This window comes from Catharus ustulatus, chromosome 15 (assembly GCF_009819885.2).
Source record: "Catharus ustulatus isolate bCatUst1 chromosome 15, bCatUst1.pri.v2, whole genome shotgun sequence".
In the NCBI taxonomy this organism is placed as follows: domain Eukaryota; kingdom Metazoa; phylum Chordata; class Aves; order Passeriformes; family Turdidae; genus Catharus; species Catharus ustulatus.
The window spans coordinates 8,174,667-8,201,933 of NC_046235.1; the positions used below are offsets into that span (position 1 = coordinate 8,174,667).

The 27,267-nt window shown below is 42.6% G+C and overlaps 1 protein-coding gene across 2 annotated transcripts; it reads right to left on the reverse strand.

The window, feature by feature from the left end:
• Positions 1–232: 232 nt before the first annotated feature.
• Positions 233–26,529, reverse strand: LOC117003306 (solute carrier family 22 member 5-like). Of its 2 annotated transcripts, none has more exons than XM_033073162.1 (10): positions 26,044–26,529; positions 17,270–17,373; positions 14,587–14,741; positions 13,047–13,218; positions 12,002–12,128; positions 7,078–7,178; positions 4,213–4,427; positions 2,970–3,152; positions 2,232–2,367; positions 233–1,681 (listed from the first exon to the last, which is right to left on the reverse strand). In XM_033073162.1, the coding sequence occupies exons 1-10, from the start codon at positions 26,434–26,436 to the stop codon at positions 1,594–1,596; spliced, it is 1,674 nt and encodes a 557-aa protein (XP_032929053.1). In that variant the 5' UTR covers positions 26,437–26,529; the 3' UTR covers positions 233–1,593. The 2 variants fall into 2 exon arrangements, with proteins under 2 accessions (XP_032929053.1, XP_032929054.1); XM_033073163.2 differs by having other exon boundaries at positions 17,265–17,373; positions 26,044–26,491.
• Positions 26,530–27,267: the final 738 nt, after the last annotated feature.

A 27,267-nucleotide genomic window follows, 5' to 3' on the forward strand; every position in this document is an offset into this window, starting at 1 on the left:
CCTAGAGCTCCAGACACTGTTAGGAAAAATTTATCATCTATACAGCATTTTGTACTTTCTCCCTGTGACAAGCAGTTCAAGGTACACATCAGTCCCATTGCTGGAGTCTGTTACAAAGATCAGAATTTGGGGCATTGGTTAATGAAATACTCGAATCAGCCAGTATACACCATAGGAAAACGCAAAACTTCCCCAACCAGCTGCTGCAGTAAAGGACCCTGAGAGTTTAGGATACAAAGGTTTAGGCTGTTTATTATTATTGTCTAAATTTAACAAGACAGAACAAAACACAAGTGCCATGAGAGAGAAACCTTTCACCACTCACATTTGTCACACTGTAACCAGCATAGCACAAATGAGACTGTGTACATACATACTGTGTATTAAAACAAACACAGGTAATGTCACACTTCCACAGTACAAGGAACAATTTCTTGGCAGACTGTCAACAAGATTTGTGGTGTTTTTTAAAACAATTTAAAAACAATTCACTGATCACATAAGTTAAGTGAAACCTAACTTAGAGTGAACAGAACTCACAGCAATCATATAGTTGACATTTGAAGACACAGAACCAGTGGTCAGAGATATATCCTGAGTTTTGTTCTCAGTACATTCCACCATGAAGTCAAATGCAGTGGCATGATTAACATAAAAATATACAACTAAATATATTAATTGTGTGCATGTGTACCTGAGTGGGAAAAACACAGAACAAAGACAGGAGAATTGTTTCCATCATACAAATTGCACAGCAAACATTAAAACAATTTACACATGAAACTTTCACCACACATTGAAAAGAGAGAATCCCAAACTAACACCACTCCCTCTACACACAGGTGAAACCATTTGCATTATTTAGAATAAATACAGTCCAAAAAAAGGCAACATCCAAGGTCAGATGTAAACAACTTCACCAAGAAGGTACAGTTGAAATCCAGCACTGGAACCAAGCGAATTTTGTGAACAAAATTTGAGCACTAAATATTCTATGCAAGACAATTCTTTCAGTCTATGCTGATTTAAAACATACCAGGTTAGAATTAATTTTCAAAATCTTTCTTTGTATCTCTCTCAATTTGGTAACAAATTCAGCACACGCAAATTCATTTGAGTAAGATGACAGAGAGGCACGTTCTCATAAACCTTCACTATAATAAATAAGTATCCTGTCCAGAAACAGAAGTCAAGGGACCAAAAGCAATGAGCAATTTTTCAGGCAATTTTTACCTCTTGATGTAAGCATTAGCTCTGGAGGAGGTTCACTGAAGAATCCAGGCACCCTGTCAGCCCTTAAAATAATTTTCAAGTATCTTTCAGCTGAACTACAGGTGTAAAGTTACAAAAGATTGATCAGATTCTGCTCCATTATACTACTACATGAACACAACCATGGTTGAAAAATCACATTGAAGACTGTAGAGTATTTATGTTCATGTAAAAAGAGAATGTAAGAAACATGGTGTTTAAATTAATAAATAAGGTTAAAATTACAGAAAACAAAGTGTTACCGTGAGCCCTTTCTAGAACAAATTTTAAAAGGAAAGTCCATTTAACTTTCAGTCCACCAGGAAATACATAGGAGTTTCATCAAAAAGCTGTGCTTTTAAAAATCTCTGGATTTTCTTCTTCCTCCTTGGAATCCCTTGTGCTACCAGATGGAGGCCTGTATTCTAATCTGGGGGTTGAAGAAAGAAAATAATAACTTTAAAAACAAATGAGAGAACTTAGAAAAAAAAATAAATCTGAGTCCTGTCTGACATTACAACCTCCTAATTTTAATATCCTGTTGACTTCAGTTAAAAAGGTCCCTTTCTTACCCCATGTCTATGCTCATGTGTCATCTTCAATCAGAGCCATGGCAAAAGGCCAAATGCTCTCAGTGCCTTTTAGATCAGCTGAACTAAACTGGAAGAGTTCATCTCTTCCCCAGCACTTAGGAGATTTTCAGGACCTGCAACATGTCTGTATACCTTGATAAAGCAACACACTGTTAAAATGCATTCCTCAGATGTATTTTTCTTATGTCATCAGAGCCAAATGATAAATTTGGAGCTGAGAGATGTACATATGAACATAAACACTTGGGAAGAGGAACTAAGACTTCAGCTAAGCTTTTATATTTTCAACAGAGTACTACCTTTGTTGCCAAAACCAGCCTCTTCCTCTGACATACCTAGGCAAGTCCATTCCTCAGGGCAGAGAAGTGTTAAGATCAGGGCACTTACCCTTTCACCCGCAGCATTTGATCAATGGTGTCAGGAAGAGGCATACCATAGCTTTCAGGTAGAAATAGTGTGAGAATTCCTGACAATACAGTCAGGCTCCCCATCAGGATGTAAGGCAAGAATCGATCATAGGCACCTAGAAAAACAGAAAAACCCCACAAAAAATAAAAAAAACCCCAAACCAACCAACCAACCAACCAACCAACCAACCAACCAACCAACCAACCAACCAGCAACAAAAAACACACCAAAAAACCCCCAAATAAAACAAAAAAAAAAACAAAACAAAAAAAAAACCAAAAACAACCAAAACCCAAGGGAAAAAAAAAAAAACCAGCATCAGTTCTAAGTTTCTGATAATTGCCCAGAGAAGCTGTGGATGCCCTGTCTCTGAAGTGTTCAAGACCAGGTTCGAGAGGGCATGGGGCAACCTAGCAAAAGGTGTCCTTGCCTATGGCAGGGAGGTGGAATGAGATGATCTTCAAGGCTCCTTCTTATCCAAACCATTCTGTGGTTCTGTGGTAATGTTTGTACCAAGGCACCTGTGCAAGATTTGTGCTTTCACTAAAAACAAAACTACCCAACTCCCATCACAGCCTGACATTCAAAGCATATGTTGTATAAATGTGGTTGTAGGAACTCAATATTGAGTGGCAATAAATAGCTGTAAGAAACGTCCTTATTGAGGCATGAGAAATGAGTCTCCAGAGCATCTCTCCAGCAGACCAGTTAACTCACCGAGGTAAACAAAGTAAGGTGAAAGGATGCTGCCCAGTCTGGAGGCCATGGAACTTGCTCCAACTCCCATGTTTCTTACTACTGTTGGGTAGAGCTCAGCAGTGTAAACATAAACCATTGAGAAGGCAGATGTAATTCCAAACTTCCCCAACATCACCAGTAGAATAGACAACGCACGGATATCTGAAATCCAAACACAGTAAGGACTTAAGACTCTTGCAATTCATTGTATCCCTTAACTCCCTTATGTTTGTGTAACTCCTGCTTATTAACTCCAGTATCTGGTGTCATTTTTCCCTGTAAAAATCCACAAACATAAGCAATGCTCTTTTTTTTTTTCTTTTTTAAATTATTAAAAGTCGCATTTCCATTTTCTCTAGAGAACAGCATTTCCTGCCAAGTGAAAAATAAAGAGAACTCTTAGCTATAATAATTTTAATTATAGGAAGTTAGGTTGACTTAAACTGGGACAGTTAAGATTTGAAAATCAAACCAGGTCATATCAGTGTCCAATTGACTCAAAGAACAGGGAAAAAACCACCAAACCTGAGAAAGTAGCACATATTACCTGTATAAAATAAGTAAGGCAGTTCTTGCACATTCTCTCTTTTGTATATCTTTGATTTGTAAATGAGTCCTAGGCAACAACACCTCCCCTTATATTCAATATCATTATCAGTAATGACTCCATAACCCTATTAATCTAACTGGACTAAAAATATATATGGTTTGAGATCCAATAAATGCTACTTGGCCCTCATTTCCAGTAGTTACATATTATTTTAACTATCAACACCAATTCAGTACAAGCATCTCTGCTGATCAAAAATGCTTTCACAATGACTCCACAGAAAGTAACTCTTTAAACAAACTCTAAAATCATCAATAGCTGTTTGGGAAGTGAGTTCTGCAGCTCCTTGGTAACTTCCACTTACCAAATTTTGGTCTAGATCTGGTTTTACACCTGGACCTTATCAGGACACCCTGTCAGAGATGTAGTTTAGAGGCAAAACTGAACTACAACTCTAATCCCAACAGATCACAAAGCCAATGATCCACCTTCCAAACTGTATCTGAATGACATGTTGTGGCAGTTACTTGTGCAGCAGCAGTGAGAACCAAGGAAAAGGCGCAAAGACAGGACACAAGTATCCCTTAGGACACTCTTCCTCCACATCTGCCCCCTGCACAGTACTGCACGTCACCCATCACACATATGTGAGATCAACTAACGATTCCATACGTGAAGGCACCAGCTGAATGAAGAGAAGAACACAGCCTCCCAAGAATAACGCGGCAGCCATTGAGTACCGTCGGGGGAGATTGCGAAGCAGCAGCCAGGAAATTATGTAGGCTGGGACTTCAATCACTGCTGAGAGGAAGCAGTTCACATACACATCTCCATGCAAGTTAGGTGTGTCAAGAGAAAGTCCAAAATAGCCAACTGAGATTATCATCCTGAAAGAAACAATAGCAGGGTCAAACAAATCTCTCTTCTTCCTCAGGTTGCCATGAACCTCTTCTTCATTTCCATCAAGCAAGAAATGGCTGTGTAGGGCAAATTCAGCATCTGGTGGCCTTGTTCACCTCTGAAGCAGAGGACGTGCTGACTACAGAAACAGCAGGTTAACTATTAAACCATGCAGATGATTTTAATCTTTCAGACTGCTCTTGATTTCAAAGAAAAAAATATATTCCCTGGGAGGAAAGCGACCATCATTCACACTGAAGTAATGCAGTAGATGCCATTACTATAGTTTGTAGCCTTAAGCTGAAAGTATGAGCAACTGAATTTTACTGCTGCTGAGGTCTACAGTAGCTTTCCATTATGTTTACCAGGGAGTTCTGGGTGGAGAGCATTGTTTCTGGGTCATTATGCTCCATGCTTTCTGTATAAAGTCAGAGAGGAGGAGTATGGTATCCTGGCAGGCCCAAACAGCCCATGATTTTCTCTGTCATGCTCCAAGCTTGCTGGGCAGCATTCAATTCACACTGCCATGGCTGGGTACCTGGGCTGGTCAGTGCATCAGGACAGAGTTTGGTGGCTGGAACATTTCCTGCCAGATGAGAGTTGGCCAAGGAAATACACAACTCACCCTGGAGATAAACTCTGTCCTGTCTTGGGAGATGCTGGGTAGAGAAGGTTAAGCTTTACAAGAATTACGTGGTAAATAAGGAAATAATGGGCAGTGGATTAGGACATGTCCGGGTGCAAACATGAGGCATAGAACACTTGGCACTTCATCTCCACCAGCATCTACCTTAGAACCTGGAGCAAAATCACGGAACAGCACCAAGTGCACCACTGACAAAAGATTAGCTCTTCCTCCTCCTCACTGAATACTGGAAGAGCCTTCTTGGTCCAGTCACTTAAAATAAAGCAGCTTAGTGTACCTGGGAAGGTACGAAGTGACAAACCTGTGAGTTAACCCCTGCTGCTGTGGTGCCCTGCCCTGAGCCATTCTTCTCAGAAGTAGTTCTGCAGTGTTTTTCACACCCTGTGCTCCTTGGAGTTATTTTTATATACAAACTGTAATGCTGGAACTCTCTTTTAGTAGCAGATTGCCTTAGCTCATTACATTGGCAAACCTTAATATAGTTATATATTTTGTAGAAAAACTTCAGTGGTATTTACACATCCTAGGGTGTCAAGAAGCCAAACTTCTTCATCCCTGGTGCAAACCCTGTAAAGGGAATAGTTTAGCAGCCTGTTAATCAAAATTTACAAAACACTCAGCACTATGTAAAGGTGATACATTGCTGTCTGTGATTATCCTCTCTTAAAGCCCTTTCTTGTGAGAACTTTTAACTAATGATACAGAATATACCATTCAGTCTACCATGGGTTAGAAAACCATGTGCTGTGAGGAAGCACAAGATATTATATCTTTAAATATTGGGAAATCAATTTAAAGGAGATTAGGTCACTCACATACAAATTAGAATAGTGAAAAAATTGCCCAACCTAATTGAATACTTTTCTGCAGGAGGAGGTAAGACTGTGCAAGTCAACTGTACCTATTTGACCCTTCCTGCCTATCATAAAACTTGATTTTTGATGTGGTAAAAAGCCCTTCAGTATGGGTTACTGAATCCAGTAGAATGGATTACATACTGTCACGTCAGTGTTTCTCTCAGCTGCTTCATCCTACCAGAAATGCTGTTCAGACAGGATTTGCCTTTGATTTCTACAACCACACACTGAAAACTGGCAGTGCCCAGGCGCTACTGCCCCACATCAAGCAGATGAGGAGTACGGTAGTCTCATTCCAATCAAACATGAGATTCACTGACTGGACTTGAACAGTAAGACATTATATAGCCATCTTATTGACATTTCTGCAAGGAACCAACATGACTCTTCTTTTCGCGTTGTTTTTTGCACAAGTTCTCAATGTGTTTGTGGCCTTCTGCTTGGTGATGGGCCAGAGAATCTGGCTTAAATATAAGCCAAATCATCCTTTAACCTAAGATGCCACATCATCTTGTATGTGCTGGCAGGTCAGTGGACTGAACTCCAAGGTTCTGCCTCACTAAGGCACAGGAACATTGTTCAAAAAGACAGAATATAGACTTAGTTAGCTCCCAAGCACTTGAGGGACCTTCCTGGTTTGGTCACTAGGTACATGCACTAATTAAACCACACCTGTACAGCCTCTGGCAGGTTGTAAGTTACCCTCTCTGTTTACAGCTTTACTTAGATTTCTAGTAAAGGAAAAAAACCAACCATTTAATCAAATTGAGCATAAAGTATGGCTTCAGCTAGTGAAAACCAAGCTGAAGATGATGAGTATACAAAGCACATAGCAGGAAAATATAGGGAAATCTCAGATGAGAAGTTAAAATGCAGCAAGGCCCAGGATCAGGGAGCATTCCCACACATCCACTGCCAGCTGATCAGATTCTTGCTCAGTTCAGGACAAGCCCATTTCAGAAAGGAACACCAACCTAGATGTGTTTCTACACTGGCACCAAAATGAAGAACCTATGTAAGCAGAATTTTGTTGTTTCAGCCAGCTACTCATTGATTTTTGAGCTGCTTTTGTCTGTATCTCTTCAGAATACCTTAGTATTTAAAGTTACATACTCCTGAATCACACTTGCTTACCAAAGAAGCACTGACATAATTGTGATAGTTAGGATATTTCGGGTTTTCATCAGATCCAAAATGGTGTATGTCTGCTGCTTCTGGGAATTCACATCTTGTAGCTGCAAAAGAGCAAACAACAAACAAAAATGGGAACTTTAAATTCCTGCAAAAATAATTATTATGAAACTAAATTCTACTAACTTATACCTCAGAATTTTGATCTGCTAAAACAGATGCCCGACTTCTAACAAAACATATGTAAGAGCCAACTACTTGTGAAAGTAATTTAAAGTCACTTAAAATTTAGACTGAAACCCTTAACTCTCGTGACCACTGACAAGACTCAAGGAAAGTGCATGAAGCTGAGTCAGGGAACATTTATGTTGGGTTTCAGAAAGAGGTTCTCCATCCAGAGAGTGGTTGGGCACAGGAACTTCCCTAGGGAAGTGGTCACAGCACCAAGCCTGACAGAGCCCAGGAAGCATTTGGACAAATGTCTCAGGCAAATGGTGTGATTCTTGGGGTGTCTTGTGCAGAGCCAGGAGTTGAAGTCGATGATCTGTGTGGGTCCCTTCCAGCTCAGCACATTCTATAATAATAATATTCTTTGCCTGAGGCTTCACAAAACAACTGCTTTTTGTTACTTGAATTAAAAAGCAACAGCATTAATTCACAATTTATATGTCACTATTAGAAGGGTTCTTACATCCAGTTTTGAGCACTGCCCCTGGAGAATCAGGCAAATCAAATGCACTCAGACTAGAAGAGAGTAACAAGGATTGTGAGACATTTGAAAAAAAAGTAGACCATTTCTTTAGCCTAAGGGCTAGAAGACCAAGGACATCTTACATGACACAGAACAGTCTTCAAATACCAGGAAAAACACATAATAAACTCTAAGTCCATTGCAGATACAGCAACAATTAACAAGAATTGCTGCATTAAACTGCAGCAGGGCAGTTAGTAAATGACCACTCAAGCTGGACCTAAGAGTAAAGTATTTAAACTGAGACATACTGGCTAATGAGCTGAAGAGTGCCCATTATTATCTAGTCTGTTTTTGAGATTATCTTCTAAGAATATAAACAAAAAGGCAACATACTTCTCCTTTCCCCATTAAACTTTCCAGCCCCTTAACATAAAATCACTTCCATGTAAACAATGCGAGGGTATTAATCCACAAAGTATGAGAACAAGTTTTGTGCTTGGTAAGATTGTAGAAAAAGAAGGGAATACATTTTTTATTAGGACTTTATTTAGACTGCTAAAGAAGAGGACACTAAGGGAAAGATTTTTCAAAATATGGAAAAGGTGATTTAAGAAGACAAATTCCATTGATTAAAAGTATCAGCTTTGATAAAGCAACTTGGAGTTTCTCTAACCTCTGCAATAACTTGAAAATTCTTTCCAAGTGACAGTTGTTTCTGAAGATGTGGATAATGAAAGAGCAGTCTGGTATGCACCAAATTTCTGTGTATTTGCTTTCATAAATCCCATTTTCTGCAAAAGGCTAACAGTCCTTTACCTCTGATAGCTTTCACTCTGCCTGAAGCCAATTTATATCACACAAACTGTAGTCACTTCACAGCTCATAGCCCTTTCTCATAAATCACCTGATCTTTCCTAAGTATTCTCCAGTTCTGCCACTATTTGTTGCCAAGAAACAAGAAAAAAAAAAGGAAAGAAAGAAAAAAAAAAAACCAAAGAAGAAACAAGCAAACTGTAAAACAAAACTCAGAAGAAAATAATTCAGTCAGTTGATGAGAAAAAGGGTCCTTGCTTTATAAGAGCTGGATAAACAGACAACATAATCTTTACCAGGACAGGCTCAAACAAGAAGCTATGAGAAACGGGCAGGGAAACCAAAGCAACAGTTTGAAATTAAACCTATCATCCAAACATTTCTATCTCCTCTTAACCAACCAGGCCTTATTAGTGTTGGGCAGCTGGTTTGTGATTTGTCACCTGCTGGACCTCAACTGGCTTGAAATCTCTGGAGTCAAAATTGCTGCTCTCCAGCTGCACAGGTTCCAACCATAGGTTAGAGTGGCTCCTCCACCTAAAACACATATTCCAAATGCAGGAAGGCAAAGGACCAGCCAGATTTCTGAGAACCTCTCTGCAGCATAAACACGCTTCCTAAACCCTCAAGAGGTTGTAAGCCTTCTGCTTTCCCAGTCTTCAGATAGCAGACACAAGAACAGCGTAAACACACCACCGATGCAGAGGAGTTTTGCACAGATCTTTTGGGCACAGTACTACTTAGCCCAGAACAGAAGGATTGTAAAGCAAATGAGTATATTATATTCATGATATATATTATATGTATTTTCACTTAAATGACTGTACTAGTTTGGCATGGCCTGGTTTTTCATAGCAGGGGGCCTACGAAGATGGCTCTGTGGGAAGCTGCTGGAAGATTCCACCATGTACAGCAGAGCCAATCCTTGATGGCTCTGAAATTGGGCGTGCTGCTGCTCAAAACTGGGCCAATGAGAGAGGCTGGTAACGCCTCTGTGATAATATATCTAAGAAGAAAATCAAAACAAAGTGGGACATGCACAATTTTTCTTCTAGCCAGAAAAGAGGAGGAGGTAAGAACATGTGAGGGATACAACACAGCAACATCAAGGTCAGTGGAGGAAGGGAGGAGCTGCTCCAGGTGCCAGAGCAGGCTGTGGTGAGACCATGGTGAAGCAGCTGTGCCCCTGCAGCCCATGGGGATCCATGGGGGATGCAGAGATCCACCTGCACCCTGTGAGGGAGGTGACCATTCCAGAGCAGGTGGATGCCTGGAGGAGGCTGTGACCCAGTGGGAGACCCAGGGGAGAGAGGGGCCCTGGTTCCCAGGCTGGAGCAGCCTGTCCTTGGAGGGCTGCACCCTGTGGAAAGAGAGACCCACATTGCAGCAGTTTTGGGAGGACTATCTGCCCGGGGGTGGAGTTCACGTTTGCAGCAAGTGCAGTATGACTACTGCTTGTGAGAGTGGACTCATGTGTTGGGGGTTGGTTTTTGGCTTTTTCCCTTTTCTCTCTGTGGAATTTTCCCCATGGTCATGGTAAGAAATTTGTTGGTTACACACGGATGGCTAGTGACAGTGGGAGGGGAGAGACTCCCTCTCCCTTTTTATTTTTTTGGAAGTTTATCTTGAAGGGGGCTGGCAGGGGAAGAGGGAAAACACTGTGAGATTCAGGGGGCAGGTAAAGGTGGTGTGGACAGCTGCTCACTCTCTTGCTCATTTGGGTCAGAGGAGGACGGTTGCTGGAAAACCTCACCCTGTCTCACCAATGCTGGGAGCTGCCCTCCCTCGCTTTGGGACCCCACACCTCCTCCCTGCTCGGACGCCCTTCTGCTTCACGCCTGCCACCTCCAGGCACCCTGCTGAGCACCACAACCCACACCGTGAGCAGAGAAGTCTCTCCTTGATCCCTCTCCCACCTGGGACGCCACTGCCATCACCCGAGTCCTCCTGCAGCTGCGCAGCAAGACCTGCCTCCACCACCAACAACTGAGCACAAGGAAAGGGTGTCTGCATCTGAAAAAGGACTTGGAACTGAGTTACTGTTCTGTTTGTCGTTAATTTCATAGCTGTTGTTTTTGTTTGTCTCGTAAAATATCTTAGTAAAGAACTGCTATATATCCCCATATCTTTGCCTGAGAGCCCCTAATTCCAAAATTATAATAATTTGGAGGGAGGGGCATTTGCACTCTCCATTTCAGGGAGAGGCTCCTATTTTTCCTAGCAAATAGCAGTCTTTCAAACCAAGACACCATGCCAGAGAAGTTCATGGAGTATTGTTTCCCATGAGAGGGACTCCACGGCCTCACAGGAGAAGGATTTCTCTTCCAGAGCAGTGGAAGAAAATCTCAGTGATGAAGTGGCCAAAACCCCTATGCCTTGCCTCCCTGTGCTGGGAAGGAGGGAGGGGCTGGTGGGGAAAAGGTATTTTAAGCATTTATTTTACTTTTCATCCTTCTCCTCTGACTCTGTTAGTAATAAATTCACTTTGCAACTTTAAGTTGAGCCTGGTTTGCCCTTGAAATATTTTTCCTGGCCCTTATCTCACTCCTGAAACCTTTGTAAATTTTTGTTTCCTCTCTCCGCTGCTCAGCTGCAGCAGGAAAGGGTGAAAGAGTGACTCTCATGGATCCGTGGCATTGGGCCAGCGTCAAACCACAACAATGACAAGATACTGTCAATCGTCAACCAGCAACTGCCCAGATGGATTCTGGAGATCTGCCAAGGAAGATGCCCATTGTCCTGGAATATACAACAGTTTGCCTGTCTTGACTTTCCAAGGTTATGTTTGAATGTATATGGAATTGCCTCTACACCTTAAAGGCACCCCTCAGCTCAGACAAAGGGAAGATTTCCACAGAAAACAGGAGCATGTAGGAAGAAAGAGACGGGAAAGATACCTGTCATTACTTCACCTGAAAGGGCCTCAAGTTTTGCTTTCCTTAATGTGGATTAGAAATTGAAGTTGAGTATGAATTAGAATTAACAGTATTTCCAATGTCACCGGCCAGGATTAGCCCTGTGTTACACTTATACAGAGTTATATTATAGACTATAGACTATAAGCACAGAATCTGATTGGTGCAAATATTTAGATCACTAAGCAATATGTACCTCAAATTTATTATCCTCCTCCGAAAAAGAGAGTTTGAAAGGAAAAAGTGTGGCTGTAAACTGGATGAAAAATATATTTGCATTAGAATGCATGTTGGCATTCCCATGGGAATGGGACCACAAAGACTTTGCAAAATCTCAATGAAGGGAAAGGGTATTGTGCTTTTCAGCAGAAAACTATGATCTTTCACCCACCTGAGAAACACGTAATGCAGTGTAGGCATAACTGTATTCATCTGTATGAAATTAATTGCTTTACATAAAGTCCAGCAAACAAGTAACCAGACTTGGATGCTAAACAAGTCTTACCTCACTAGGGTCAAGTATTATATCTGGGGCTGTAATGCCATTAGTTTTTGCAGCTTTTCGGATTATGTCTTCTGCCTCCTGAAACCTCCCCTGGGAGACCAACCACCGAGGAGACTCCGGAATGACCCTGCAGAGAAGTTTCAGAATAACAAGCCTGCATTTCCATAGAAAGCACTGCTGAAGGGACGAACACTTTGTTCCAGGCAGGAAGATCTCCAAACATGCCACAGTTTCCAGGAATCAGTGCAGTGACAACAGAAATCAGATTTACAAGAGCAGACTAGCGTAAGGAACAAGACCAGACTAATATGCCGTTACTGGTTTCAGAAGTGCTGAAGGAATTAGCAGTGACTCAGAAAAAAGAGCAATCCAAACATTCCAAGTATGGGATTAATTTTAAGAAATTCAGAAATGTGAACACACAAGTTGCATGCTGTAGGTTAAGAAGCATATCCTTAGAGGCTAACACATATAAAATTAGTAACTGTAAATTCTGTCACAGAAAGGCAAGTCAGAGAGCAGAATTCCCCAGCCATTCAATTGTGTAATAACCGAGATGGAAGCACAAACACAACTGCTACCGTAAGTGAAGGAACACCACCACCACATGGATTATTTCAGCTTTACATGCCATTCAAAAGTAGTATTTTAACAACTACAGAAGAAAACATGGAAGTGCCACAGCTGTGCAAGTACTGTTTTGTAGGTTGTCATATTTGTGTCACCCTATCAATTGCCCAGAACAACTACTTAAAAGCCTGTGGACTTCAGTGCAGAAGTATGAGTTTTATTGACCTTTTTTTTTCTCTTTGCATGTGCAAGACTTAATTTTACAGAAGCCTACAGAAAATTAAGAGTAGGATTTTTAGGCATTAGTCAGATCACATACAATGCCATGGACTGACAGCTAAACAACTGGGAGAGTAAAGGACACAAGATCCATTCTTCACCTACCCATTCCTGAATTTCATTAGCTTCATTCATCTTAAAAATCTGCAGACAGGACCCTCTAAAGACTAAAGTCTTGTAAGTTAGTTATACTCACCACCAGAGTGGGATGCAGAGCAGCCCAGGCAGGGTGAGTGCCAGCAGCAGCATCCGCCAGTCTCGGATGAAGAAAGCAAACAGAGGCAGCAACATGTAACCAAATGCGTAAAAGATGCACACACCCAGGGTGCAGAACAGCACACGGACTGATTTGCCAAGGATTTCTGTGCCTGTTCAAAACAGCAAAGGGATTATTAGCATTTTAACTTAATAGCAACCAAGTAACTTAATGAAAATATCCCTAGCAATTGGCTTTGAAACGCACTGCAAAGTTGCAGGATATAGCACTCTGCTGTCTAGTTGGAGAGGCACCACAGAGCTGCTTCATGCTGTGATTCTGCATCAATGGAGGTAATTATAGGTGTAAAAGAATGAGAACCGGACCACAGAGCATTTCTGTAGCTCAATATGTAGGTCATATTTCTGTAATTTTATCCTTTTAGCATCTCACATTTTATCTGAGGAGCTGAAATCACCAGGCATTCTCAACAGTTAACCGTAGCTAGATCTCCAGAGTCCTCTCCAGCTTATGAAGAGTGACCAGCTTCTTTCAAGAATAATTCAAAGGTGCCTAAACTAAGTTCCCAACCTGTACCACCTCTAAAAGACTATTTAGCCAAAAAACCTCACAGTCTCTTGGGGTAGACATATGGAATTCATGTTGGCCACAAAGACCAGGCTGCAGTCAGAGGAATTAAATACATGAACAGGGGTCAGTGCCCCACTCTGAAATGTTTTGGGACCTGCAAATCAAGAGATGGAGAAAAAAAACCAACAAACCAAAACAATCTTTCTTGTTTCCATGGAAATCAAAGAAGATGCCAGCAGTTGCAGCAGGCTATGTGCAGTGAGATTAGCTAAGCACTGCTTTCACTCCTGAACTGGCCTTCCTTGGCTCAAAAAGAATTTCTAGCCACCATTTGGTACTTTGGACAGTGAGGTCACTGTAAATAACATTTATATATATATATATTTAAAATTTCAGATTCATGAGGTAATTCACATTCACGTTTGTGATTAAATATGGTCTTAGTTAGATTGAAAGTATACAAAGCAAAAGTCATTTAAATTTTAACTATAGGTTGTTTAAAGAAAACTATATAAAAATTACTCTACCTATCTTGGTTCTTTTGCAACTTTTAAATTAAACAGGTATTTAGGCCCCAAAATGGACATCAGAAATCCCCGAAAAAATCATAGAATCATGGGATGGTTTGGGTTGGAAGGGACCTTAAAGATCATCTAATTCCAATCCCAAAAAATCATGTCTCACTTGTATTATCTCTCCAACTAGAAGATGGACTTTATTTCAAATAGTCAGTTTCTGGGGTTTTGCCTCTTTTATGACGGTAAACTATAGTTCAAATTACACCTCTATCAGCTGGAAGCTTCCAAGAAGAGAATTTATTCATGCATGGTGAGGCCACATTCTTAACAGTGTTGCTTGGCAAAACAAATCAATCCTAAGTCAGTACCAAAAGGAGCAGGAAAAGCACAAGATGAAAGGACACATGCAGTGACCAGCAGGACTTTCATACCAAGAACAAATGCTGCCACGTAGTTAGATATCTGTCCCATGCCAACCAGCACAAACAACACTGAAAACATCTCCCAGCTGGTAGAGAAGACCTGTATGAAACTGAAGCCAGTCTGCATTGCCAGAGTTGCAAACAGCACATTCTTCCTGCCAAACCTTCCATGGACAGATTAAAAAAAAGAAAGAAAAGGGGGAAAAATATATATAATTAAACAACATCATGAATGAAATCTACAGAAACAGAAAAATAAAATTACTAATATGCATACTTAAGGAGATATAAAATTTCTGCAAAAAGCAGAGGTTCAGGAAATGCAACACAGGTACAACTATTCTAAACACATTAAAACGTCACTGGCCAAGAGAAATTAATATTCCAAGGGCTGTTAGTTGTCTTTAAGTATGTGCTGGAACACTATTCCTTTCTTACTGATAGGATGAACAGTGAAACAAATCATCAGGAACAAGTTACTTAAAGTGCAAGAGTATCCAATGCTTCTCCTCCTCCAAGGAGCACACAGGCCACGACGCAGACCATGTTAAAAAAAGAAAAATAAGAAAGGCTTCTGGAAGAGAGGTAAAACTCAGATGTGGAAGATGCTATTGGTAGTCAGTGATCCTATGCTGCAATCTTCATTCTCCTTGGTTTAAAAATGAACAAAATTAAGGGATTCTAGAAGACCTCCTGACGAAGTATTAAAAAAAAAACAAAAACCAAAGAGAAAAGAAATCAAACTCAACTCAACCCATCAACCTACTATAAGAGTGTTTGCTGATGTCCTGGCGCAGGGCAGCCTCACACTGTTGGAACAGGATGTGCTGAGTGCAGGTTTCATAACTCCAAAGTCCATGCTGACCTGCAGGTCTACTGCTGGTGTCATGGGCATCAGGTGGGTCACAACACATGAAGAACAGACTGTTACTTGAAACCCTCAAATATTTTGTCAACCTTCATGTCTCAGGCTCATTGCAGGCAGCAGAATTCTGCAGGCAGCCTCGCTGGAGCATTCTCCTCATGGAGAGAAGGAGTTCTTGACCATGAGCTTGCTGTCCTTCAGTGGCTACAAGTAACTGGATGGGCTGCATTGATGCCTCCTCACCTCCACCTGGTGAGGATCTTTGCTACCATGGGAAGGAGCAGCAGGAGACTGCCAGGAGTGTGAAGTAGGAAGCTCATGGATTCTGCCAACAGACCAGCTCCAGCTTCACCTGCCGGGTAGTCACCACGGGAGACACTCAGGATCCTTGTATCAGACAAGGAGCTCTTTGGAAGGAATCACCTGAACCTTTGGAAGCAGCAGCACCAAGAAAGAGGCGTGAGAGACTCCCCCAGAGTGAAGAGGGGAATCACCTCTCACATGGGAAGGCAGCAGAAGAGCATGGAGCTCTGCCTGGGGATGAGTGACAAGCTAGCTGAGATCATGGGTTGGGATTAGCAGGGAGGCCAACATGGGTAGTAGGCGTCTGCTGCAGCCAACTGCTCAGAAAAAGCAAACACAGCCTGCTGCAGAGCACCACAGGAAACCTCCTTGTGCCCAAAGGCACCAGCCATCATAAGGGCTTTGAACACTCCAGGACACGCTGAAAGGACAAAACCCAGGAGATTTCTGGAGCTCATTAGTGACGACTTCCTAACACAGATGGCTGAGGAGCTGAAAGGGAGAAACTGCTGAAACTCACGCTTGCAAACGAGGGTGAACTGACTGGGGGTGTGAAGGCTGGCAGCAGCCTGCTGGCTGTGCAGTGGTAAAGAGCTAGATTGTGAGGGGAGGAACAAGGCAGAAGGCAGGATCACAGAGAGAGCAAACACTAGCCAGCCCAGAGATTTTTTTTTGAAAAAACCCACAGCACATATCTTTGGAGAGAAGTACATGAGGCCTGGCTAATTTTTGAAGATCACTAAGCTTGAGATTGGTCCAACCTGATAGGCAGGAAACCATGCAAAGGCCCTAAATGATGCCATAAGATTTGTGGCATAGAAATTACGTTTCAATGAAACAGAAACTTTGCAGGTATGAGTAAATTAGAGGACCACATATTGTTCTCAGGGAATTTGGAGGACAGCACACAATGCATGGCACAGCAAATCCCAGGGAGAGAATCAGAAAAACTGAGCTCTACAAAACAACTGTTGGCATCACAAAAATTAATGATGTTTTCCTTTTTTTTAATGTTTGTACTGATTAACAAGAATTGCATCTCTGGAGTACAGCCGAACAGCATTTATGCTTCCACAAACACAGATTATTGGACTTAAATGCTGTATTTGATGATGAGAAACAGCAGCTATAGCTGTTTATAAAGTGAAAAATCCCATTTTGACCTAAGAAAAAAAAAAAGGAAAACAAGCCTCAGGGATCCCTCTGAACAGAGTCCAAAATAAATAGAAGAGAATGAGATTTTTCCAGGCGAAACTTATCTCCTACACCTGTTTTCTGGCATAAAAAAGCCCCAGTTTACTGCAGAGTGATTTCGTTGCAGAAACAGACGTGGATAACACCTAATCTTTTAAACTTCTGTTCTACTTCAGCGCATTTCTCTACACACTCTGCGTACACTCAGGTTAGTCAGTCACGGAACAAAGACATGTTAGTTGCAGAAAGACACTAGTAGGAAAGCTGACATACAAGAAATGCCTACAAATAAGCATCAAAGAGACAGCAGCTCTGGTGTATATACTTTACTTGTCTGAGAGCTGTCCTGAGATGAAAGATCCCAGCAGGACACCCACAAAGAACAGGGAGGTGCTCAGGGGTCCCTTCCAGTCGTTGGCACATACGAGATTCCACTGCAGGGAGAAAGAATTGGAAAGTCTTTTAATAAACAGGATTTCCCCTCCCGCTTGAACTCTGCTGAGCTGGGTTTGGAAGGAGTGAGAACAGAATTACATTATTGTTTGGGCTGTAAGGGGCCCTAAGGACAAGCTCATTCATGGGCAGGGACACCTTCCATTGTCCCAGGTTGCTCCAAGCCCCACCCAGCCTGGCCTTGAACACTTCCAGGGACGAGGTAGCTTCTCTGGGCAACCTGTACCAGAGCCTCACCACTCTCACAGGGAAGAGTTTCTTCCTAATATCCAATATAACCCTGTCCTCTGTCAGTATGAAGCCATTCCTCCTTGTCAATGCATGACCTTGTAAACAGTTCCCAAACCTGATTTCCCTGCATGCAGTAATGTTTCCCATTAAAAATTCACATTCCTAATTTAAGACAAACTGAACTATAGAAACAACAACATAGAAAGAAAAAGCCTCTTTATTACATTTTAATATGGTTTTGACTGAAAAGACACTGCTCATTCTTCACTGGAAATCTAACCTGAATTAGAATCTTTGAAATTCAAATTGAAATATATACCTAACAAAGATTTCCAAATTTAAAACAAAAATGAGGATTAAAAGAAAATATTTATGAAATAAAGTCTTCAATAGTTTTCAAGATCCTACCCAGTTCAGTCAGATGTTTCTGAAACAGCACTCGTGTTATTTTTCTATCTACATAAACAACTATTATTAAAAGACTTTTAGTTCTATTTTGGTTATCTCGGGGCAAAAAGTGTATAAATATTAGAAGAAAGAACAAAACCCAGCAGGGATCCCTCATCCCCTCCTTCAGAGCTATGTTCTGACTGGAGGACATAAAACCAGTTTCCCAGAGCTCTCCTAGTACCTGCTGCCAGAGGGCAGAGGTTTTAACCTGTATTAAAAAGGCCAAAATAAAAATATTCACCCTGATCAGAATGATTAATCCTCCTTGTCCCCCAATTACAAATAATTCAGTATACTTTTTTCAAGTAGGGAACACACTTCAATGCTTTTATCTGCTTCATAATAAACACATAGGAGTTGCTGTGTTCCAGCTCCCCTATCCATCTCACCCGAAGTCCCACATGTGGGAATGCTGGTGTTTCACTGTCTGCCAACCCCATCTCCTTAGCACTGAGCCTTTGACTCCAGTAATCTCACAGCCTTCAGCCTGTTAACAGTCATACTACAACTACATCCTAGTCCACGTTTTAAGGCTGGAGGATCACTTAAAACTAAGCACAGCATGAACAATACCAGCAATGGCCTTCTACTGCCAGATTCCCATGTCAAAATGCAACTGGGCCATCACTTATTTAATGGAATAGAATCCAGTTTTGAATTAGAACTGGAAACTGTTCCAGAGATGAATTATGGTCATTACCACAGGCTACACTCTCTTCTCAGTTGTCTAACTTTAGCTGCCAGCCCTTATCTTATATATATAAAACAGTCACCATAATTATTATTTTTAAGGTCAATATGCACTTTTTTCCAATTTGTAACTGTATTCAGGTAATTTCATAGCCTTTCCATTGATAAACCTGCTTGTGGTTTTATGTCTGAAAAATTTCTCCTTCTAACCCTCACAACCCTCAACATTTCCCCCCGAAGGTTTTCCAGCCTTACAGCACCTGAAGCTCAGGTACCAGCACTCCAGGCAGCACTCCAGCACATCCCACCAACACCATCAATTAGACATCATCACAGAAGTTCCTTCCAGAACTTCAGCTTTCTAATGTGTTAACAAATGTATCCCACTCATGGTAAGGAATTGAACTTATTACAGTTATCAACATGACTTAGATTATGAATGATAATTCACATTTATAGCTAAAACTATATTATTCAACAAAAGCTATACTTTATTATAGACTAAAGAAAGCTTGAGCCTTTCTGTCATGACCACAGAGGCTAAGCCAGCTAGGAAGCTTCAGTAAAATATACCTGGCAACTTGGAAATACCAGCAAAATGACTGTTATCAAATTTACAATTTATACAGGCCAAAGGTTTCAGTGGTTATCATACGCCTTTATATGATAACACCTACCAGAGAAACAAACACCACAAATACAAATCCTGCTCTTATAAAGACTTGCCTACTCACAAAAAGTTATTTTTGCATCAACTACTGCAGTCAGACATCCTCAATAACAGAACTAAAATCTATTTTGGTCATTAGTCTATCATTACTAAATAGATCATTACTTTCCAGCTGATCATCCTGTGCCTCTGAGTCCACCATCTCTATTCATCGGTCCTACACCCTGCACTTTGGCACAAGGCTTCAAAACACTTGGATTTCCAGACACTGGCATGTTCATCTCCCATAACAAACATTTTCTTCAGATCACTGAGGTGGAGACCTTTCTTGGAAAAGTTCATGGTATTAAAATGTTTAGCACAGCTCTGCCAAAACCTTCTTGCATTGGCAGGTGGAATCATACAGGGCATTCAAATGTGGCAATGATTACCAGCTTGTTTTTCTGGCATCTCACTGTTAAAGCACAGTGAGGAGCTGTCATGCCAAAGATCACTTAACGAGGCACCAAAGTGAACTTCAACATCAAATTTCCAAAGTAGAACTACCTTGGTTGTACAATACCAGTTATTTACAGGCTTCACAGAAGCCCAACAATTAGAACAAAGGGATTTTAAGGTCTGTTACCCTTTGCCCCAGTAAATAAATGTCAAAGTTTTCAACTTATTAATGACACACCTTTGTGGTTTATTATACTGCTTGTCAATGATGATGGCATCATTCTTCCAGAACCATTCTGCAACCATACCCTTCCCTCAACTGCACTTTATCCAAGAGGAAGTCACCAGGGCATCACTGCTTGAAGATCAGCATAGCAAAGAGCAAGTGTCCCAGGAGTAGTTACTAATTAAACTCTGCTGCTGGCAGTGCTGTTTGGATGCAGCATACCATGACCCAGTGCTCTGAAATCATGTGCTATTTTCACTTCTTAGAATCTTTTGAACTAGTCTGCTAGCTGTAACAGCCTTTGCCCCTTATCTTGTGAACAAGATAAGGTTAACCTTGGCAAGCTATCTGGGCTTCAGGAGAAAAACACTTCTGCTGTTTTCAAAGAGCAGCTGCTGATGTTGTGAAGCATCGAGCTGCTCATCACTGGTATGCAATGGAACAGAGCATTCTTGATCTATTTTGTTGTAACTTTAGGACATCCTCTGTTACAGTTCAAACTTATCTTCTTACTTATCTTACAGATACTCTGTGATTTTTCTACTACCCAGGCAATTCATCAGGTAGGGGTGATGTCTTTCAGCAGCCTCACACACAGCATAAATGAGCACTAGTGCACCTGAGTTGACGTGTGCTTATGCACCTCCGTAAGCAGATTCTTGGCTGATGCCAGTCACTGGTGAAGACAGCTAGGAAGAGGGGATGGGAAAAAGAGAACAGCCTATGGAGATAGCCAGGAATGTGGACAGCTTGGGTTAACAGGCAGGGGGACCAAAAAGGAGAGGGACTGAAGCAGTTGCTTCTCAAGCACAAGTCTGGGGCCCGAGTATTAAACAGTCCCAGGCACTTACAGTCATCACTTACACACCCCTCTAGGAGAGCACTTTCCAAATTCTGCTTAATCTCTTACATGCCAGCTCCTGGAACCATGTCTCCAAATCCCTTGCTAGAAAAGCAAGCCCAGTGACAAAACCGAGAAGAATAAAAACTCTATAAAATACTCCATCAGATCTCCTCCCTCCCGCAAACTCAAGACCCTTCCCTAATGCCATTACAAGAACCCTTAACAAAGTCGGACTGTGACAAATACAAAACTTCGAGAGTCTCACCTGGTTATACTCCTGTCCTACAAGGAAAAGCCTTATAGGCAAAACAATTTTTACAAATACAAGATAATGTGTTTTCCCATTCCTTTATTTTTTTAAACTCTTTTCCTGTCTTGCTGAGAATAGCATGCATAACTGAAAAATTAGGTGGGTAGTTCCATGTATTAATATTTTCTTTTTAAAAATCAACATGTTAGCAAGACTTTTTGAAGCTAGGCCAGTACCCTGTGTAAGAGCTCCAGCAGCAACACCAGCCTTCACCGGGACCCCCAGGGACAGCTCCTGCTTCTATTTAGGATTTTATACTAAAACTTAGCATGAACTTTAAAGTCGATGACTGTGCCTTTAAAGACTAATATGCTTTTACAATAAATAGCCTTTTAGCAACTATTAGCTGCTTTAATCATTTACAGATAACCCGACACAAAGGGTGCATCAAGAGCACCGGAGGTCTAACCTCACAACTCCTTCCACTTGCTTCTCTCAGGAAGAAGAGGCAGGTTCTCAAAAAAATCTTAGTCTCACAAGCAAGTACTTACAACCTTTGATTCTGAAGCTGATTTTGTTTATATCCATACAAGTATTATCTACTTACTTGAGAACTGTGAATGTTATTAAACACCCTTTCCTCTAAAAACACTTTTGTATATTCCAAATATTTAGAAGGTCTAGATGTTACATTGAAACTTATTATCTAAAGCAAACAGAAGCCTTTCTTGTTCTTTTTCAATAAACATTTGGCTTAATTTTCCCTCCTCTAGCTGTTTTACATTTTTACAGAGATAAAACTTGCATAGAACAGGAAAGGAAATTGCCAAATATTTTACAATTCTCATGCAGAAATAGAACTGTTTCCCATACATCACGTTTTTGAGATGGTTGGAGAAAAAGGAAAGAGGGCACTGCCATACCTGAGGTGAGTTTGAATTTAAAAGTAAGGGTGACATAAAAGGAATTTTACCTTGTCACTAACTGTCTGTAGTACCTCTAAAAGACCACTATTTCCATTTAACAGTATCAACTGCAGGCCTACTATTCTTTAACAATACTAATCTTACATTATGTTGTGATATCTGTACTTTGTACAATTCTGAACACTACTGCATGATGTGCTTTTTAAATCACACCTTGAAAAACCCAGCATTTTCAAAATACCTTTGTATATCAGTCAGACATTTGTATTTACTTATTAAATGAAAACCAGACTTACTTTTCCTTCCTCTGACAAACTAGTAATACCAAACTTTTGCAAACCTGCAAACAACTTTTTTTTTAGCTCCCAGGACTGTGAAGTTAGGAGTATGAAAACTTCAACCACAAAGATAAGCAGATATTAACCTACAACAAGAAAAAATAAGGACCTGTCGTAAACAATGATAAATAATGGAGGTGACTAACATTAATGAAGAGTTAGGTAAGAGCTGAACCTGGATGACACAGGGTTGATTTACAATTCAGCTGCTGGCTCCACTCCCACAACAGTCAGGTCTAGTGGAAGGTGTGCCTGCCCATGCCAGAGGAGTTGGAAGTACAGTAATTTCACGATTATAAGCTGCACCATTTTGACTAAAATTTTGGTCTGAACCCGGGAGTGTGGCTTATAATCAGGTGTGGCTCATAATTGTGAAATTACTGTAGATTATCTTTAAGGTCCCTCCCAACCCAAACCATTCTATGATTCTATGACTCTATAAATTACAATGTCTAGTGTTTTTATTTCGGCAAAGTGAAACAATACATCCCTCTGCCTTCCAACACTGAACATTGAAATCTCTGGACAACCAGCTGTGTCACAGAGCCCATTTGTGTCCTCCACATATCACTGCTGCAGTCTCCCCTTGCTTCCTGAAACCCTGGCATAACCCACTCATCTCCAGGGACTGTGGTCTGGCAGCACAGAAGGGCACTTGAATCCCTGGGGTGCAGAGAATGGAAACCTCTGGGCCCTTGTCTCCACCCAGAACTTTGGCTCTCTGAACACCCACAGAGGATGGAGCACCAGCCCTGCGCTAAGCCTCTAGACACCTGGCAATTCCCACCAAAAGCCAACAGTCGCTAAAGTTTGCCAGTAGCAAAACAGACACAAACCGTGCAAATGTGGCATACACTACTTGTACCGATCTCAAACTGATGAACAATACAACACCTTTTTAGAAGCTGAGGATGAGTAAGTGTATCCAAAACTCAGCATCTGTTTATAGTTCACTGTTTTAGAATTATTCTTGTGTTATTAAAATGTTCTGACTGATGTATCATCTAACACTTCATTATATCATATTTCTAGTGCACTCATGCCCTTAACTGCACTGCTCAATTCTACTCCCAGTTATTCTGTATAGCCCCATAACAGCCATGACTGGCAGAAGTTAATCTTTTCCCTTAATTATGCCCTGTTTACTCCTTTTACTACCACGCATGAACTTTCACTACTCCTAAATTATTTTTTACAGGACTTACGGAGGAATTAGAATGACACAGTTAGCTTCTTGAGCCAAAATAAAATAAAGCCCTTCTTATGCCCTGAGCTACAGCGTTTCAAAAAGTAAAAGACAGAAAGGGATTTTGTTACCCGAGCTGGTTAAATACTGCAGACTGGTTAATAACAACCTTCTGTTGTTACTATGTGAGAAAAGAAAGTCTCTCTTCAAGTGGGAGAGAACTGAATGTTTTAAGTCTCCCCTGAAAAGCAGAACCATAAACAAGGTTTCTCTAAAGTAATGAGATATTCAGCAAAAAACCTTTCTTCAAAAGAAAAATATCCCCCTCCCCCCTCCCAGTGCCAGCTATGGAAATCTGGGACAAAGGTCCTCATGATTATTCAACAAGTTAGGGATATGCAACTAAACACAAGATTAGTTAATTGTAAAAGCAGTACCACCAAGCCAAGAAATTAAATAAGTTAAACACTGAAAACCTGTAAGTGTGTGAAAGGCCACAGCTCTTGCAAAACTCCCTCAGAAGCATTAATATTAGAGGAGAAAAAAATACTGCCTCAGTGCATGATGCCTGGGCAGATAAACATTGCCTCCCACGGACACGGACATGTGCCAAGTCACACACACAATGCGTCAGGGCTGGGCACTCTCAACACTATGAGAACAGCTCCCTTTTCTTATAGATTGTAAAACTCCTCGATGATACTCCAATAGCACAAGACATTTTAATTGACATCAAGCCAAAGCTGAGTGAAGCTCTAAAGACAAAGCACCAGATCTAAGCCATGAAAACCATCCTAGTACAGCCCTCAGAGCAACACCGTGTGTCCGCCTGTGAAAGAGGCCTGCCCAAGAAGATGCCAACTGCCTTACACTACACTGAGAGTACTCAGCCTTTCACAACAGTGCATTTCAGCACGGACTGGAGCAGAGAAATTCTGAGCAGCTTTCCTCTCGAGGAAAACAGCAGTTCTTTAGAAACAGATGAGGCAATGCCTTGCACCACTTGTCAGAATCATTCAAACCCTTGACTGACTTTCCAACAACTTCTGTGTCCCCATTTCCAATCCTCCCTTGTGCTGCCATGGCTCCTCTTCCATGTTCCCCAAGTCACCTGCCAAGATCAGCTTTCAGTCATTTGGTAGTCACACCCATCACTACCCAAACATGGATCACCATCTAATCTGCAAAGCAAGAAATCATGGCAGATCTTTTTATGAAGTTGCAGCTTCATAAAACTCATTGTCCAGGGACTGTACAAACTTTGTAAGCCTTCTGAAAAAGGCCTACACTTGCACTGAAATTCAAGTATTCCTCAAAAATACTTCTCAAAATCCATTTCCTTGCTTCTTAAGTCAACCTGCCCTTGTGGATCTGGGGACAGTTGTCTTCTGAAATCAGAGTGACAATCAGCACAGATTCACCCTTGGCTGGTTGCCCACAGCCCAGACTTGATTCAGTGGTATACTTGCACAGACAAAAACATGACCTGTCCCAGTAGGTGAGCACAGAGACCAAAGCAGAGGCACTGTGGGCACACAGCAAACTTCAGGGTCCTCTGAATAAAGCATCAAAACAGGGCTGCCCAACCCATGCATTTTGCACAACTCAGGATGATTCTAAACTGTGAGAGTGGTGACACATTGGCACAGGCTGCCCAGAGAAGTGTTCAAGTGTTCATCCCTACAAGCGTTGAAGGCAAGGTTCGAAAGGGCTTGGAACAACCTGGTCTAGTGGAAGGTGTTCCTGCCCACGCCAGGCGGTGGGAACTACATGTTAAGGCCCCTTCCAACCTAAACCACTCTGTGATTTTGTGAGTTCTACCACCTTTATTTTTGTAAAGAAAGTAAGCAAACGCTGTTGATCTCCAGAGCTCGAAGAGACATCTCTGTCACACCAACCAAGACGAGCCCAGTGCTCGCCCTGCTCCAGCCCCTTCCACAGATACCTCATGAACCAAGAAGCATTTGCACAGTGTCACCAGTTTCGCTGTGTAAGGAAACAGGCTGCACTTGGAAGCTCATTATAGAAACAAAGAATGTTAAGGGATTGGAAAGGCCCTTAAAGTTCATCTAGTCCTTGCCATGGGCAAGGACACCTCCCCCCAGAGCAGGCTGCTCAAGGCTTTATCCAACCTGGCCTTGAACGCTGGGGATCCACAACCTCCCAGGGCTACCTGTTCCGGTATCTCACCACCCTCAGCTCAAAAACTCCCTTCCTCGTTCTTATGCAAATGAAAGTGAAGGGAAGACATCAAAATAAACTCGGCATGGCAGGGTTAACAGCAGATCAATGTGCCGGCAGAAACCCGCAGAACGCGGCGGAGCTGTACTGGTACTGCGATAACCCCACGGTTCTCCCCGGCAGCCCGGGGCTCTCCGAGAGTCCCTCCCGCTCCCGCGCACCTCGGTGACGATCGTGGAGCGATAGACATCGCGGCTGTACTCCCAGCCGTCCAGGCACGGCTCCTGCTCCAGCCCCTCCAGTTCCACGTCGGAGCCGGGTCGCAGCCCCAGCGCCGAGAAGTTGGCGAGCGCGGCCAGGCGGTAGCGGCGGCAGCGGCTCGGCGCCTCCTGCCCGTCCCGCAGCTCCAGCGGGATGCTGGCGTTCCGCCACTCCTCGCTCAGGTTGGCCCCGCGGGGCACGACGCACCAGTGCTCGGGCGTGCCGGCCAGAAACACGATGGACAGGCCGTTGAAGCCATTGGGAATGATGCTGGCGCTGAGCAGAAAGAAGACGAGGCGCTGGAAGCGTCCCCATTCGCCCAGGAAGGCGGTGGCCGCATCGTAGTCACGCATGGCGCGGCCGAGCTGCGGTCGCCGCTCCCCGCGGATCCGTCTGGCGCGGGCAGGAAGCGGCCGTCCCGAGCCGCCGCACAGCCCAGCGCCATGGGCCGGGCTGGGGGTGGGGTTTGCAGGGCCCACACCGCGGAGGTGGGGCCGGCCCGGCGCAGGCGGACCCGGCGCGCTCCGGCCGGAGGCGTGGCGGGGGCCGGGTCGGGCTGGGCTCAGCGGCGGGTGGCGCCGGGGAGCCGTGTGGATGGGCTCCGCGTTGTATACGAGCTGCAGTGGCTGGCCCCGGAGTCTGCCCGCTGCCGCAGCTGCTCCCGGCCCTCGACGCGGGGCTGCGCTCCGGGCAGGCATCTCCCGGCCTGGAGCCGCTTTCCAGCTCCCGCCCGGCCCAGGGCTGGGACACAAGTCCCCGCCCTTCGTGACTTGTGGTCAGGAACGGGCATTAATACAGGCATCGGATCTTGTATTTACTACCCAAATAATTAAAAAACCAGGGTGGAGATGAATTATAGTCAACGAGGTTGGAAAGGACCTCGCAGATCATCGCGTCCAACCTATGACGGAATAATATCTTGTAATTTACATCATGTCACTCAGTGCCACGTCCAGTCTTTCCTTAAAAACCTCCAGGAACAGTGACTCCACCCCCTGTCTGGGCAGCCCATTGCCACCGAGTGGCAGCTGGGCTCTCTGCAGCCCCCAAGCCACACGTGTGAACCTGCACGAGGTTCTTCGATAAAACCTTGTTTGGGGCAGTACCATGTATGAGCCCAGAGTCTTCATGGATTATTCGGCTCATCCAAGCAGGGCAGTTGCTGCAAGTTCAGGAGTTAAAAA

What these genes read in the sequence shown, in the direction of transcription:
- LOC117003306 (XM_033073162.1), bottom strand. Translation starts at nt 26,436, where the DNA reads ATGCGTGACTACGATGCGGCCACCGCCTTCCTGGGCGAATGGGGACGC. An exon ending in GCTCCACGATCGTCACCGAG is followed by an intron (nt 17,374 to 26,043) that starts GTGCGCGGGAGC and finishes TTCTCCCTGCAG; the next exon opens with TGGAATCTCGTATGTGCCAA. An exon ending in ACCTTACTTTGTTTACCTCG is followed by an intron (nt 2,368 to 2,969) that starts GTGAGTTAACTG and finishes CTGTTTTTCTAG; the next exon opens with GTGCCTATGATCGATTCTTG.